The following is a 16302-nucleotide window of genomic DNA, read 5'->3' as shown; positions in this document are numbered from 1 at the left end:
TGTAAAATTGTAAGGCTTTTATGAGAAAGCTATACTATTCAAAGGAAGTGGGTAAAGCCAATGATGCTTTAGACCATAGGCTGCACATAAAGGAAGAGGATCATCACATCCTAGCTATTTATCGAACATCGTGCGGTCAGTTTTCATCAGTACTATATATTTGTGTTTAATTTTAAATAAAAAAAATAACTAAGCTGCGAAGATCCCTAAAATCTTCACAATTTGAATCCATATGGGATCCAAATCTGCACACAAAGGCTTAGAGCCACAATGAATAGGGTTGGAAGAAATATGTTCAAGATATGCATTGTCTATGCAGCTTAGTGCGAAGTGCTTGTAAGATATCTCCAAGAAATAACTTCAAAATACCTCTCTATATAAACTTAAAAGAGTTATAGAGAGAACAATTTAAAAGTGTGTGCAGTAAGGGTGTCAACTCGCGCAAGTCTAATAGGAAAATCCGACTATAATATTATCATTTTGTGAACATAATATTACTTGAACGGTGTTGATGGTGTACACATTTTATTTATGATTCGTACGGATTTCAAATTACGTAACTTATCGTGTCCGGATTGGCATTGCTTTTCATTAGTGTGCTAGACCATAATGATACATATATGGCCTTAGGCCTTGCTATGAGGTTGGGCGTTTCAATTTTACCAAACCCAAACCCAGAATTGGATCTTATCCGGATTCACTATTTTTGCATCTTAATCATTTATTGTGTATCTTGCAATCAGAAATTATTTAATTTTTTTTATTTAAAATTAAACATAAATATTTGACGAAAACTTACTGCACGATAAACGTTAAAATGTAAGGATCCTTAGCAATTCCACCCCTAAGGACTTTGCGCCAGCACCCAGCGCATTTATCCACTCAAATGAACAGTAACAGACTCCAATGAACAGTAATAGGCCAAGGCATCTCCACCCCTAAAAAAATGCGCTGGCACAAACGATCTCTATCCTTACAAAATGCGCTGGCACCCAGCCCATTTAAGATATTTTTAAATTTTGTCTAAAAGAATAAAAAAATAAAATAGTTTTAATTTCGGATAGGATTTTTAACCAATCTCGTCACGCCACATGTCATTATCTGAACGTACTATTTTGTGAATAGATTTCCGCTAAGATTTTCAACCAATCCCGACACGCCACGTGTCACTTCCGTTTTACAATAATTTAGCCAAGATTTCGATAAGATTTTCAACCAATCACGTCATGCCACGTGTCATTATCTGAACGTACTATTTTGTGGATAGATTTCTGATAATATTTTCGACCAATCCCGACATGCCACGTGTCACTTCCGGTTTACAATAATTTAGCCAAGATTTCGATAAGATTTTCAACCAATCACGTAGTGCCACGTGGCATTGTCCAGAACCTCATCCTTTCTTTTTTTTGTCCATATAAACCCTACATCCCTACATCCATCCTCACACCAAGCTCAATCCTTCTTTTTAGCTCAGAATCCTTGTTCATCGTTTTCAAATCTTAAGTTCTTATTACAATGTCTTCTTCAAGAATGGTGTATAAACAGTTGCAGGAGCAACAACAAAGGTTGTTGGCACAACAGGCAGAATTGGCCAATCTCGAGGAAGGTGGAAGTGGAGGTGGAGATGAGGCTTTCTTCATGGAGGAGGATGAGGATGATCACCATAGAAGGCAGAAGGCCTCACATTCCCGCCGTGTCATGGAAGCCGTGGGTCAGATAGCCAAACCAAGACGTGTTGCAAACCTCGATAGAAAAAGGGAAAAACGAGGTAAAAATCTATTGGAAGATTATTTTATTCCCAATAGCATATTTCCTGATCATATTTTTAGACGGCGTTTTAGAATGCAACGAAATTTGTTCAACAAAATCATGAGTGATATTTGCAACCATGATTCATACTTTGTGCAAAAAGAGGATGCTTTTCATGTTCTAGGTCTCATTCCCGAGCAAAAAATTACGGCATCCTTGCGAATGCTTGCATATGGAGCATCTGCAGATCAAGTGGATGAGATCGCGAGGATGGGAAAAACAACTGTTTTGGAGTCCCTGATGCGTTTTTGCTCTGCAATTGAAGCCCTCTACACCAATGAGTACCTCCGGACACCCACGCCAAGGGACATGCGAAGGCTTCTGAGGAAGGGTGAGATGCGATGCTTCCCTGGCATGATTGGAAGCATGGAATGCATGCACTGGACTTGGAAAAACTGTCCAAGTGCGTGGCAAGGAGCATATGGCAACAGAAAATGAGCCAAAAGCATCATTTTGGAAGCGGTGGCTTCATTTGATACATGGATTTGGCATGCTTTTTTTGGTGTTCCAGGAGCTCAGAATGACTTAAATGTCCTTGCCCAATCCCCAGTGTTCGACGAACTGCTGCAAGGAAACTCGCCGAGATGCACATATACCATTAATGGTACCCAATACGAGGGATCATACTACCTTGCAGATGGCATTTACCCAAGGTGGTCAACATTTGTCAAAACAGTGCCACATCCACAGACTGAAAAGGAAAAACACTTTGCAAAATGTCAAGAAGGGTGTAGGAAGGATGTCGAGCGTTGTTTTGGTATCCTGCAAGCTCGTTGGGCGATTATCAGGGCTGCAGCTAGAATGTTTGATGTCGATGTTTTTCGATCCATCATGATGACGTGTATTATTCTCCACAACATGATTGTTGAAGATGAGTATGATTATGATGGCGTCGATGAATATGAGCCGGATCCGATGAACAACTCAAGAACACGTATCTATTGTGCTCATGATGGGACCGAAGATCCAGTGCAACATGAGCCGTTGGAACGCGATGGACGTTACAATGAATTGATCGTTCAACGTTACACTAATGTGCAAGAGCCATACTGACACGTAACCCGCCAGAATGACTTGATTGAGCACCAGTGGGGATTGCATGAAGGCGAAGATAATTAGAATGAGGCTTGTGGTTGAAGAATAAATTGTATTTTTTTAAAGTTTATGTAATTCTATGTAGTGTGTTTTGTTTTTAAGTTTATTTAGTGAGTTTATGTAATTATATGTATTTGGTGAGTTTATGTAATTCTATGTAGTGTGTTTTGTTTTTAAGTTTATTTGGTGAGTTTATGTAATTCTATTTATTTGGTGAGTTTATGTAATTCTATGTAGTGTGTTTTGTTTTTAAATTTATTTGGTGAGTTTATGTAATCTTATTTCATGTGTTTAAATAAAGTACAAAAGAAATAAAGTTTTAAAAATAAATAAGAAATAACATAAAAATTACATAAGAAATTAAATAAAGTTCAAACCTAAAAAAATAAAAAAACATAAGAAATTAAATAAAGTTCAAAAGAAAAAAGAAAGAAAAAACATAAAAAATACATAAAAATTATACAAAGTCTCTCGAGTTAGGATATGTGAAGTGAGGATCTTGGTTGTCACAAAAGTTGCTAGAACCCCCTTGACTTGTTTCCGCATCTCTTGCACGCCTCATTCGCATGACATCTCTTTTTTCCGATGTCCAAAAATATTTAGAATTCGGAGACAGTCCTACTAGAGACTTGCTGATAGTGTCACGATCTGCTTGAGCCATCCTTTCTTCTCGAAGCAATTCATTTTCTCGATGAAGTGCTTCTCTAACTAGCTCGTTCTCTCGATTAACTACTTCTCTTTGTCTCTCAGCCGCCGCATCACGGGCCTCAGTAGCTGCTAATATTGCTGCCATAGCATCAACTTTTTCCTCATCTCTAACCTTTTCTCGTGCCATGTTCAGTTCACCTTGGCGAGTAAGTTCCTCCATATATTTAGTGTAGTCATTCTTGGAAGAACTACCTTTTTTCTTTGACGCCTTTTTACCTACGGGCCTGAGGGACTGACGAGTCGGTTGGGTCTCGGGCACTTGTTCAGGCATCCCTTCCGTGTCTTGAAATGTGTCGGCTTCTTGTTCGGCCATGTCTGGTTCTGGAGAACTATGTAGACCCATACCGTGCATGACAACTTCTGGACCAGTTGCGACAATTTTGTATTTAGGGCAATCTTTGACAATTTGCCAACATTCCCATCTAGTGAATGATTTGTTCCCGTTCTTTGAATTGTAGAATGCTTGAGCTTGTAGTGTCTATAAAAATGTGGGATAACATAGTGTTAAAAAATGCGGGTGTAACACAAATAAATAAATTCAAAATATTAATATGGGTGGAATGCATATAAATTACATAAAAATGACATAAGAAATTAAATAAAAATGACATAAGAAATTAAATAAAAATTACATAAGAAATAACATAAAAATTACATACGAAATTAAATAAATCAAAATATTAATGTGAGCGGAATGCATATAAATAAATAAAAATATTGTCACCTGATCCGCTAAACTTGTCCCACTACGGAGGTTACCGGAAGCATGAGAGATGGCGTTTTTCCAACAAGTAAACGATGCGTTGAGTTTTTTCCAACGACCTTGAAGACCTTGACTAGTTCTGGCGTTTTCTCCATGTACATCACAAAACGCTTTCGTAATTTTACTCCACATTTCTCGCTTATCCATCTCATTACCCGTAATCGGATCATGAGTAGTGTGAACCCAACATTCACACAACGTAACATCTTCAATGAGCTTCCACGAAGACATTTTTTTCTCTTAAAGTGTAGAAAATATTGAAATGTAGATAGTATAGAAAGTGTAGAAAATATTGGAATGTGGTGTAAAGGTAGAAGATGAGGGTTAAGTATTTATAGGAAAAAAAATTAACATTTTTCAAAATTTTCTGTATTTTTTAATAATTTTTCTGTATTTTTTAATAATTTTTAATGAATTTTAATATAGTTAATTAATCTGGACCGTTGGATTTGAAAAATATTCAAATCCAAGAGCTAGGGAGTTGCCACGTGGCCAACGGTCATATTTCTGACCGTTGGGCCCTTTTTTTTTTTTTTTTAACTTTTTGTGAAAAAAACGTGGACCGTTGATCTTTGATCCGACGGTCTATTTTAAAAGTAAAATTTAAAACTTTTTTACCGTTGGAAATCCAACGGTCTAGAAAACTAGCCGTTGGAAATCCAACGGCAGAGAGGGAGCCACGTCGCAAACTCGGGGGGTGGAACTGACAGCGCCTGCACGCGGGCCCGGGCTCTGAAAGCTTGTCGGGCACTCGCGCCACGGCTGCGTGAAGCGCACGCGCCAGGCTTCCTCCCCGGCTTCTGTCTCAGTCTCTTTTGGGCTGGGCTCTTGCCCAGCTCGGGCTGGGTACCAGTTCATTTCATGGGGTGGACTTGATTGACAGAGGCCCGGCACGTTTTTTGGACTGAGGGCTGGGACATTTTGTCCCCGCTGGAATTGCTCTTAGGATCCACTCAAAATGAATCCAGAAAGGATCCTCTTTCCCAAATCCGAGAAAAAAAATTCAAGAAAAGAAAATTAGAGGCCCAAATCTTCGATAAAGAGTAGAGACTCTGCCACGCACAGCTCTTCTCAGACCCGACGAGAATGGCAACGGCCTTCTCATTTGCGCAGACCACTCTCTTCTCCAAAACCTCACCTTCTCTCCGCGCAGCTTGCCTCAGAAGCTTCACTTTCTGCCTGCCGTTCTCTTCTTCCTCTGCAGCTCTTTCCTCCGATAAGCTTCACATCAAGAAATGGAGGCAGCCGGTGGCTTCGGTGCTCGAGCTGGGCGGCGTCAAGATTGCTAAAGATGGTAACTTTAACCATTTCCCCCATCTGGGTTGCTCTTGTTTTTGATATTTTTGCTGTTTTTCCGTATTGGGTTTGAGTGGTGATGAAATTTTTGTACTTGGCTTGAATTTCTACATCCCGAAACTTTGAATTGCTTCATTCCATAAGTTGTAGTTTTCTGTGAAACTGTTATATTTGAATTGGTTTTACGTTTTTACTACTTGGGTTCGCCCTTTTATTTTATTATTCATTAAGGCTGCAGTATATTTTGTTCGGTATGCAATTGGTTGGTTGAAAAATTTTGCATTTTGTTTATTATACTTGTTAGAATTGTATCTCACACAAAGGCGTTGCACTCTGGAATACTTGTTTCCGATTCGAGTACATTCCAGTCCAATGTTGGATGTCTGTTTGATGGCCTAAGTCTAACAAACTCTTGGAAGCATGTTAGAACTCTCGTCATATGTTGCGTTTGATGCTGTGTCGGATTTGTACAAATGGAAAGTTGCCGACTTGGTTTTCTGAAAGATTTGTTATTGGCATAATAATTTTGGATTATGTGTTTGTAGATGTGCTGAGGGATGACCCCACAAACAATGTTCCGGATACAATTTTCGCAAAGCTTGGACTCCAACTCCACAGACGAGATCAGCACCCACTTGGGATTTTGAAGAATGCAATATACGAGTATTTTGACACCAATTACTCGAATCAGTTCGATAAGTTTGATAATCTTAGTCCAATTGTGTCTGTTAAAGAGGTATGACCTTGATTTTATTAAAAATTGGGCCATGAAATACGCCAAATGAAGGGATAAAGAATCTTTAGCTTCCAGTGTTTATCATTCATATCTACTATGTTTGTGGATTGTTAACCTCATTGATGATGTCATGCATTTTTCATAAGAGAAGAATTGTAGATGTGCGTTATTGCAATGCTCTTTTATCCTTGTAAGATTGTAAGAACCTATGACTTACTTCTTGACAGTGAATAAAATTTTCAATTCTTTCAGAATTTTGACGATGTTTTGGTTCCTGCTGATCATGTGAGTCGAAGTTATAATGATACATACTATACTGACTCTCAAACAGTTTTGAGGTGTCATACAAGTGCTCATCAGGCCGAAATATTGAGAAGAGGACATACTCACTTCCTTGTAACGGGGGATGTGTACCGTAGGGATTCCATTGACTCAACTCATTACCCTGTGTTCCATCAGGTTTCTTAACTCTAATGCTTACAATAAGACGTCAATGCTGCTTAGCTTCTTGGGATTCTGCCTTATGTAATGAATTTATTTCCTGCCCATATAGATGGAAGGTGTTCGTGTTTTTTCTCCACAAGATTGGGAGGCATCTGGGACAGATGGCACATCTTATGCCGCTGGAGATTTAAAGAAATGTCTAGAGGGTTTGGCACGCCACTTATTTGGTAAAATCTATCTTGAACCACTGTGCTTGGTATCTCATAGACAAGCTATAATTTGGTTTGCCATTTGAGTGCTTTAGTATCCAACAAATAGCAAATAGGTATATGGAGTGTTTTTTATGGAGTGTTATTTGCTTTAAAAATTCTTCAATTGTTTTCTTAGTTTATTTTATTTATATATTTATAAATTATATGAATGATGCAGTTGTTTTGGAACATCTAAGTTGATTAAATTGAAATTTTCAGGTTCTGTGGAAATGCGCTGGGTTGATACATATTTCCCATTTACCAACCCATCATTTGAACTTGAGATATTTTTTCAGGTATACTACTGACTATGATGATTTTGGGGGCACAAAATAACATTCCGTGTTTGTTTTGGATTGTGAATCTACTTCATGCTATTTCTGATGTATGTATGTATAATTGTATATATATAATATGGATACTTCCAAATTTGGAACTCTGCTTCTGCCTGTATAACTTGTTTTATCTACTGCCCGGGATATCTAGGAATTCTAGAGTGGAAGTAGGTGTTTATGCTAGATTTAAACTTGATGCCTGTCCTAGATTACATGTAGGTCCCTTGAGACCCTTAGAAACCAAAACACAAGGAGTTGAATGCATGTAGATGAAAAAGTAATAGAACTTTTTCTTTCTGGTTACGAAAAAGTAAAACTTATCAAAAATATATCTATGCAACTCCCAGGAGATACTTTCTATTCTGACTGTTTCTATTCCTCATTATTACTGTTCATATTCAACTAGTGCTTTTGACATGCCTTGAACTGGGACACCTGTTGATATTTAAATCTCATGTTGAACTAGTGGCCATTGATATAAGTTGTGGTTCTTAAATGTTAAGGAAAGTTTTCTGTTGTTACAGTTCATGCTTTGAAACCCCTTGTCATTTCTTTTGAATTGATGCTTGGATGCATGAATATTTTTAGCATTAAATCAATTTTATAAGCTGATGTTGAATACAATACCAGGAAAAATGGTTGGAAGTTTTGGGTTGTGGGGTGACAGAACAAGAAATATTGAGGAGAAGTGGCAAAACAGACAATGTTGCTTGGGCTTTTGGACTTGGATTGGAACGGCTGGCAATGGTTTTATTTGACATCCCTGATATTCGTCTTTTCTGGTCAAGTGATGAGAGATTCACTTCTCAGGTGGTTCCTGAATGTGTTAAATATGATTTTTTTTTTCTTTCTCTTTCCTCTCTTTTTTTCAGATATATTCCATTAGCTCGATTTTAAGACTTACAAGTGAAATAAGCAAGTAATAAAGTCCTTGTCATTTCTAATCCAGTATCTGATTGTCCAATTTTGGATTTTGGATATAGTTTTCGAGTGGCCAGCTGGGAGTCAAATTCAAGCCATTTTCCAAGGTAATGTTGCAACTCACACAGAGGAAATTATCATGTTTTTTTTTTTTTTTTTGTCTGGTTACTGAGTTTTCTGGTCACTTATTATTGTGTAAAATTAAGATAAAGTTTAGTGAGATCTTTGACCTCCATGCCTCCATGCCTCCCTCCTTCATGTGTTTAGAGCTTGGGCTGCCCTTTTGTTATATCTTGTAAATCAAAAGAAAGAAAGCAAAAATTGAATCATGAAAAAAGAAAGAACAAATAAATGATGATCTTACAGCAGTTGATATATGAATGGATTTGTTGATTGCCTTGAAAAAATATTGCTTCTTAAGATCTTGGTAGTTATGGATCTAACTACTAGTTTGAGGGTAAATCACTGCTTGCTAGCATTTCTTATAAAGTTTCTTTCTTTTCGTTTCAGTATCCTCCTTGTTACAAAGATGTCAGTTTTTGGATAAACGAGTCTTTCACGGAAAACAATCTATGTGAAGTTGTTAGAGAAGTTGCTGGAGATCTTGCAGAGGAGGTATGCCTGTTTACACTCATAAACTTTCTGGAGGTGTGTAGACGTTGAACATTATGGTTAAAGGGATACGTCGATGTTTATTGGAAATGAAAAGCAGCTCTAACTTGACGTCTTCAGTGCAGCTAGTTTTCTGAAACGAATTTCTACCGAAGTGGCTTAAAATTGGAAGATTCGAAAGTTATATATAATCCCCACACTTAAACTGCTATATTAATTAACCATATCAACCTTACTAAATTGGTTCGGCTGAATAATTCCTACACCTAGAAAGTTATTTGTAATCCGAGTGTGGAAGTTTTACCACTGTGTGATATTTGTCCATCAAATATTTCGCCCCAACATAGTCTGGAGTCTGATGAAGTGATCTCTAATACCTGACAGTATATTGGAAGTGGGGTTTATGCAGTTTTCTGAAATAGCTATTCCATGATTGCCAGGTACAATTGATAGACAATTTCACAAACAAGAAAGGAATGACCAGTCACTGCTACAGAATCGCATATCGATCCATGGAACGCTCGCTCACAGATGATGAAATTAATAAGTTGCAGGTAAGTCCGATAACAAGCCGATGTAATCTCATCTTTCCTTCATAGGAGCATTCACACCTCCATAACTGTTTCAAATGTGTAAGCCACACCTCCATAACTGTTTCGATTCTCTATGCAGTGGAATGTAAGAGAGTTGGTGCAGAGCAAGTTGAACGTCGTTCTAAGATGAGAGGTCTCGGTGCAGTAGCCTATTTTGGCAGTCATGATTTATAGGTGTTGAATTTTTACCTGCATTGTAAAATTGTTCCCTTTTTTTTCAGCTGCCTGTGAATACAGATTTCTAAGCCTGCCTTGGCAAGAGATAAAGAGATCAACCTTCCAAGAATTCAATGGGGAGACGTTGAAAATATTTTTTTTATTTTTTTTTACTGGAAAAAGAAAGGTTGTAGAATCGAAAGTGGTTTTGGCAAGTGAACGTATTATTTCAGCAGCGGTAATTTGTTTCAGGGAGATGCGCAGGCCCGTTTTCTCTTCATGCATACCCTTATTTATTTCCGACCTTTTGGTTGAGTAAATCAAAGGTGAATCAAGGGCCATCACGCAAAGATATATGCCCTTTTGGTGTTTTGCAGGCAGTGATACGAACTTTATGCAAATGGGCTTTTGATTATATCCAAAAGGGGAACCCTAGTTCAACCTACGGTATCCCCAAACTTGGTTCTTCTATGCAGAAGCATGGCCTCCACAATTTAGTTGGAAATTGCATGAGTCTTTACTTTGCAAGCTTCTGGAGCTCACTTCTAGTTCGTTACAGATTTTGTGTGATCTGTAAACTGGTTTGTTCACATCCTTCTGCGAATGAAAGAGCAAACTCATAAGGAATCGAACACAACATCCTATATGTAAAGATAAACGTTCTTAATCACTCAACCTCCAAATTTTCGGAAAATAAAAAGGAAGCTATATTAAGAGAAATACAAACATTAGTTGAAGAATACAATGATAATATCCTTAATGCAGGAAAGTAAAACAGTAATGAATTCTGCATACTTCTTTTGTTTGCACATTCTTACCTCTTTAATCTATCCAAATGTTATACACAATTGCAAGAAGAATGTAATTCTGTTGAACAAAGCAAAAAATTCTATATCGGTCATCTTACAAAACAATCACAAATAATACTAAATGGTTGCACTTTTAATTGCATCAAAACTTTGGCATAAAAATCCCCCACTTACTGATTACATGAATAATTAAATTAAAACAATATCGAGGTATGTAGTGGTGAAACGCAACCGTTCTATAAACTTGAACAAATCTTGTATAATATCTACGCCATTTTTGCCGACAATGTATTATTGTGCTGCCATGAGCCAGAAGGTAATCGTTCAGGATGGCAACAGGTCAAAAGGGAAGACGGACGTAGAGTGCCATGAGTCAAACAATTGGGACAATGATGGCCTCTCGAATATCTGATGTCGGGTCCCTTTCCCACCTCCACCCTTGGCTACCCTCTCTCAAGGACAACGACGGAATTAGAAATTTCTTCTAATGGGGGCAACCGAAAACAACTAAGAAAGCCTTATTATAGTATGATTATATGCAATATGATATTAAGGATGGTTTCAAATGATAATGTATCACAATTCTAATGTTACAAAAATTTCAATATAGTAGTGAAAAGTGGCAAAGTGATGAGAAAAATATAAGTACATGATAGGCGGGAGAGAGTTTTTTCGGTTCGAATCACAAAACAAGAGCACTAGTGCTTATATAATATTTGATATGGAGTATAAGTAGAATGAATGTATGCTGGATATTAGATACATATATTTTCTTCAAAGATAATATGTGTATATTATATAATTGTAGTCTGCAACTAAACAAATGAATTATTTGAGTTGGAGCATTTGCTCCCAGTGAGCCTTCATTGGCTCCGTCCATGCTCAAGGACCAAGTAATGTACGAGGTAGGATGCCTAGCTCATTCGAATGAGGATCCTCTCTATGAGATTCATATCATGTTCGTTCGTTGTACATCGTGTGATCAGTTTTTATCATGTTCTGTTCATGTTTATTTTTAAATAGAAATATTTAAAACGATTTCTAACCGCACGATGCACGATGAACGAACATAATTTGAGGATCCCCAAGATCCTCACAATGAGGATCCGAGGATCCTCATTCAGCTCATTAAACATTTTCCCCCAAATTTTGTTTAAGGAATACAATCCACATTTAGAGGATTAAGCACAAAGGTCCTCTCCCTATTTGAGTATCCATTTCCCATAGCTATGTGTTCTCTACATTATCTTCAAGGCTTCAACTGTGTTGTGGTGTAACAACTAGCTAGAAAGAATTTGTTTTATATCGTTTTGGGTTCTTCTCCTTCAATCCGTGTTAAATGCTAAAATGAATAGACACGTCGAAAGTTAAAATCTAACGATGAGACGATATATACAAAAAGATATATTTAATCAATTGAAAAAAAAAACATATTCATTACTAAGCTGGAGTGTCGGGATGAAGAAATGAGACATAAAAAAATATACAATCATTTACAAGCCAAATTCTCTAGTTTCTCACACAAATTGAATAAATATAATGCTGTAACATGATCAAAATATAAAAAATATACTTTTGTAAAAGCTACGTACGAACGACATAATCAATACACAAGGTTCTTATCTAGAAGGGTGGAGCAATCATTTCTATTCAGATCGTTAATATTAACATCAAGTCATAGTTGTCTCGGTTACGGTTGATGTAGTGTTGTTGAGGAGGGGAGGTAAAGCTCAGTGTTTGCACAAATCCGACGACATTGATACCCCAATAATGCATGCAACCTGCCTTTAACCTTCTTAAACTTGTTGCAACTATTGCCAATCTTTTTTTTTTTTAACCGAAGATAGGATATATTAGAGACGAATAGGAATGTTTACATCGTGGGCTAGAACATTAAACAAAAACTCTGGCCCAATACAATACCAAACAAAATCACAAACTTCGCCACCGAGTGAGCCGCACGGTTACTCTCCCTAGGCACAAACGAAAACGTCACAGACGTTAACCTTTGTACTAGAAGCTCGATGTCACCAAGGATGCATTCAATACTGTAGTCAACCGTTGCCAATCTTTATAGACCACAAATATGCATGGATTTGGATCATATCCGGATCAAAATTATGGAGATCCTAGAGATTCTTGCATCTTAGTCATTCATCGTATATTGTGCGGTCATAAATTATTTGACATTTTTTAGTTATATTTAAACACAAATAGTACCTAATAAAAACTGATCCCACAATATACGACGGACGATTAGGATGTAAGAATCCCTACGATCTCCACAAAGAGGATCTGAAAAAAATCCTCATTCAATATGCATGATCCAAGATAAATCTTTATCTCATGCTTGCTTTACATTTCTTCATAAGCATAAATAAATAAAAAACAACATATATTATTTGTAATCTCTGATGTTATTTTACTATACAAATAATTTAATTCATTTCATTCGTTCAATTAAAAAAAATAAATTATTCATGTATATTCGGAAAATAAACGATTAATTATACAAAAATATTACTCGCTATCATAAATGTCAATTTAAAAAACTACTGGCATATCTCAGAAAGAAAAGTGCTTTTCCTCCAATCTGTGAGAACGAATTAGAGAAAGTCCAGCGGTGGCCCAATCCGCAGGCAATTGCATTAAATTGCCCTTGACCCAAAAAAATGATGGTCCAACCGGTGCAAAATTGGGCAGGGAATTGGTGGTCTTCGGGAAGCCTGTTGGAATGCCCTTGCAACAATTGTCGGGCCTGACGTCAAGCAGCAGAAGGCCGGCCCCACCCACGTGCACCGAAGTCAGCCGAATGACGCCGATTTAGGCGCGCCAGTCGTTGGATTTCCAACGGTTTATTGACGAGGACCTTGGATTCCAACGGAAAAAAAATCGAAAATTAAGCTGTTGTTGTGGCACGCGGTGCTTTGTGGCGCATTTAATTTCAAACTATTTAAAAAATTCAACGGCCAAATTAATTCAACGATTAAAAATAAATAAAATATTTAAAAAGTCCAAAATATTTACAATGTTCACTCTGAAAAATCTTGCAAAGTTCACAACTTAATTAAACAAAAATATGAGCAGATACTACTAAAGAATAATAACACGTGACATTACATGAATAGTCAAAAATCTTAACCAAAATCTGAGCATATATTGCTAATGGATAATGATACATTATGCACCGAAATTGGATAAAAATCTCATTGAAAAATTTAAGACGATAATGATATATGAGGATAAGATCAAGAAAATATTAATAAATAAAAAATATGTTTGTGAATAGTAATCGTTGCTTTCCAAATAAGTGAATTTTCACAAAAAGAATTAGGGATGTGATATCAACACACCCTTTTTTACTTCTCTCACATCCTTTTAATTTTCGGCCGTCGGATCGAATGAATTGAAGAAAATCAAATGACAAAAATTAACAAAAAATGTGTGAGAAGTAAAAAAATATGTATAAATAGCACATCCCAAAGAATTAATATATAAAGTAAAGCGGGTGGAGTTGCTCAGTTGCTCTTATCTCTGCCTCGCCTCCTGCATGTGAGTGAGCAGCCACATGGCCCATCCCTATCAATGCTATCTCGCAATTAACATCAGGCCTATAATGTATGGATACACTCTACCATCTGTAGAGCGCGTTAAATCGAATATGAATTTTCACATCAGGATTCAGAAACAGCGTGGTGGCTTTGGCTTTTACAAACTCACCCAGGTCAGAATTCAGATGGAAGGGACGTAATAAGCCGCCGAAAGATAGACAGAGAGAGAGAGAGAGAGAGAGAGAGAGAGAGATGAGAGCCAGGTGCAAGTTGTAAGGCTGACAAGGGTGTGTTCGATGTGTGATCGATGTGTTTAAAGAAATATTGTATTTAAACAAGATTTAAAATATCGATATTATCTCGATATTTTTATCGAAATTTTCGTGTTTTTGGATTACGATATTTCCGATATTATAAATATTTTAGACCTTAATAGGAACTTTATGTAGTGCTAAATCACTCATGTATCTTACCATGCAATGCATAAAGTGTAAAATATTGTACTAATTCATTATATATAAATGATTATGGTGTGTTTAAACTTCTTTCATTAATTACTACATACTTTCTACACTCACAATGTTTGCCAGCTTGCTATATAATCAACTTAAATCAGTTAAATCTATCATGCAATGCATTTCCTTATAATTTTTTGTGATAAACTAATAGATAATTGACTAAATAAACATCCTGCAAAGTTTCAATAAAATTTTTTAAGTTTTTCTTACAATTTCTGTGATTTTTATTCAATTTTTATCGATATAAATAATATTTCGATATTCCTATTGAAATTTTCGTGTTTTTAAATTACTAATACTTCCGATATCATTAATATTTTATATCGATTTGAACTAACGTCTCTCTCTCTCTCGTATGCATCATGTATCTTTTCCCAAAGTCCCACATGAGTCCCAACGACTACTCAGATTCTGCAGGGATCGACGGGGTCAGATGACCTCATGTCTTTGTAAACCTCTCATTGTAAACTCGAACTCGTCCACAAACATGCTGTTGAGCTTGTGAGTTTTCCCCACAACCCGGGCCATGCATTTTATTTAACTCTATTGTTAATAAGATATTAACTCTAATCTAAATTTCCCTTCACAAATCTACTGCTTAATATTCAACTTCCTCTAGATAATTAGGGTAAACGTGTTGGAAGTTTTAAGACTCTTGTCCCATATTGGGGAAAACAAGATTCCTAAGGATCTTTATATAGATTTAATGTTTTAGTCTAGTAATTACAACATGGGCCATTTGGAAATGAATTGAAGGCTTGGGTCTTATGGTTGTGTGGATTAGGCTTGTATAATATAGCCTAAATACAATTAATATTAATTAATCAAGACAAGGGCCTTGGGCCTTGGAATTTAAAATTAATCTGATTCATTAATTTTAATTTTCAGATTAAGTTTATAGAACCACAAGCACATGAGTGGGACGAAAATACTGTTCGAATGACATAGCTTTTACGCTAGCCTCTACCTTTTGTAAACAAGTTAGTAACATTAATTTTTGTATTTATTGTGTAATTTTCGTTTTGTATAGCAAGTATATTTTGGTTAATAAAATATTAGAATTTCTGTTATTTTTGTTTATTTCTGAATTGTTCTCCAACAAAAGGTACAAATAATGAAAGGATGTGTGCGCAACTAGCACTAGAAACCCTTAGGCCATCTCCAACCGAAGACAATGAATAGTACAAGTCATATTTGCCTACATCTCCAATCGAGGGCCACAGAGCCATATGGCTCGTTTAAGCCCTGTCACAAAAAATAGTCTCCAACCGAGGGTCAAATATAATTTATTATTTAAAAACTACAACTTAAATTCAAATCCAACGGCTAAATGACGTCAGCTAGCCGTTGGATTTGAATTGTTTTTTGGTTATAAATAGGGTGGATATTAGACTATAATTCATACAACTTTGAATTCAATCTATTTCAATTCAATCTCTTTCAATTCAAGTTTGCAATGAATTTCAACTTTGGATCCTCTTCGGATTCCAACTGGAGGTCTTCATATAATTCCAAATTAGAAGAAAAATGGGCGCAGATGAGACGAGAAGATGAGGAGTCTGATGAAGAAGCTGAAGTAAGGTGTAACAAACAAAACAGAGCAGCATCCATGAGTGCGGCCATGGTGTGTCAGCCAACTAAGGAACAACCTCAATGGGGTGGCTCTGTTGCTAGTTGCTCTTATAAACCACAAAACAGAGTG

At 36.6% G+C, this 16302-nt stretch overlaps 3 protein-coding genes and 1 long non-coding RNA gene across 7 annotated transcripts; 3 read left to right on the top strand and 1 right to left on the bottom strand.

Moving 5' to 3' along the window:
* The first annotated feature begins 1000 nt into the window (after positions 1-1000).
* Positions 1001-2616, top strand: LOC126624050 (uncharacterized). Of its 2 annotated transcripts, none has more exons than XM_050293044.1 (2): positions 1001-1771; positions 2000-2616. In XM_050293044.1, the coding sequence occupies exons 1-2, from the start codon at positions 1519-1521 to the stop codon at positions 2248-2250; spliced, it is 504 nt and encodes a 167-aa protein (XP_050149001.1). In that variant the 5' UTR covers positions 1001-1518; the 3' UTR covers positions 2251-2616. The 2 variants fall into 2 exon arrangements, with proteins under 2 accessions (XP_050149001.1, XP_050149000.1); XM_050293043.1 differs by having other exon boundaries at positions 1937-2616.
* A 23-nt stretch (positions 2617-2639) lies between these two features.
* LOC126624049 (uncharacterized) lies at positions 2640-3124 on the top strand. Its single transcript, XR_007623975.1, has 2 exons — positions 2640-2972; positions 3050-3124. It is a non-coding gene; the product is annotated as an uncharacterized LOC126624049 (long non-coding RNA).
* Positions 3125-3364: 240 nt separating this feature from the next.
* On the bottom strand, positions 3365-4405 carry LOC126622858 (uncharacterized). The gene is made up of 2 exons (XM_050291556.1): positions 4340-4405; positions 3365-4093 (listed from the first exon to the last, which is right to left on the bottom strand). The coding sequence occupies exon 2, from the start codon at positions 3965-3967 to the stop codon at positions 3365-3367; it is 603 nt and encodes a 200-aa protein (XP_050147513.1). The 5' UTR covers positions 3968-4093; positions 4340-4405.
* A 932-nt stretch (positions 4406-5337) lies between these two features.
* Positions 5338-10250, top strand: LOC126624305 (phenylalanine--tRNA ligase, chloroplastic/mitochondrial-like). 3 transcript variants are annotated; one of them, XR_007624044.1, is made up of 12 exons: positions 5338-5672; positions 6220-6410; positions 6663-6869; positions 6964-7081; positions 7325-7401; positions 8071-8250; positions 8424-8468; positions 8872-8976; positions 9414-9527; positions 9646-9699; positions 9788-9834; positions 9910-10250. XR_007624044.1 is itself a non-coding variant. In XM_050293343.1 (11 exons), exons 1-10 carry the CDS (start codon positions 5465-5467, stop codon positions 9694-9696), a joined length of 1296 nt encoding a protein of 431 aa, XP_050149300.1. In that variant the 5' UTR covers positions 5338-5464; the 3' UTR covers positions 9697-9699; positions 9788-9852. The 3 variants fall into 3 exon arrangements, 2 of the variants coding, with proteins under 2 accessions (XP_050149300.1, XP_050149299.1); XM_050293343.1 differs by lacking the exon at positions 9910-10250 and having other exon boundaries at positions 9788-9852; XM_050293342.1 differs by lacking the exon at positions 9910-10250 and having other exon boundaries at positions 5339-5672; positions 9646-9852.
* The last annotated feature ends 6052 nt before the right edge of the window (positions 10251-16302 follow it).

This window comes from Malus sylvestris, chromosome 5 (genome assembly GCF_916048215.2).
Source record: "Malus sylvestris chromosome 5, drMalSylv7.2, whole genome shotgun sequence".
In the NCBI taxonomy this organism is placed as follows: Eukaryota; Viridiplantae; Streptophyta; class Magnoliopsida; order Rosales; family Rosaceae; genus Malus; species Malus sylvestris.
The sequence above is the reverse complement of the archived record's forward strand: the minus strand, read 5'-3'. Positions and strand labels throughout refer to the sequence as shown.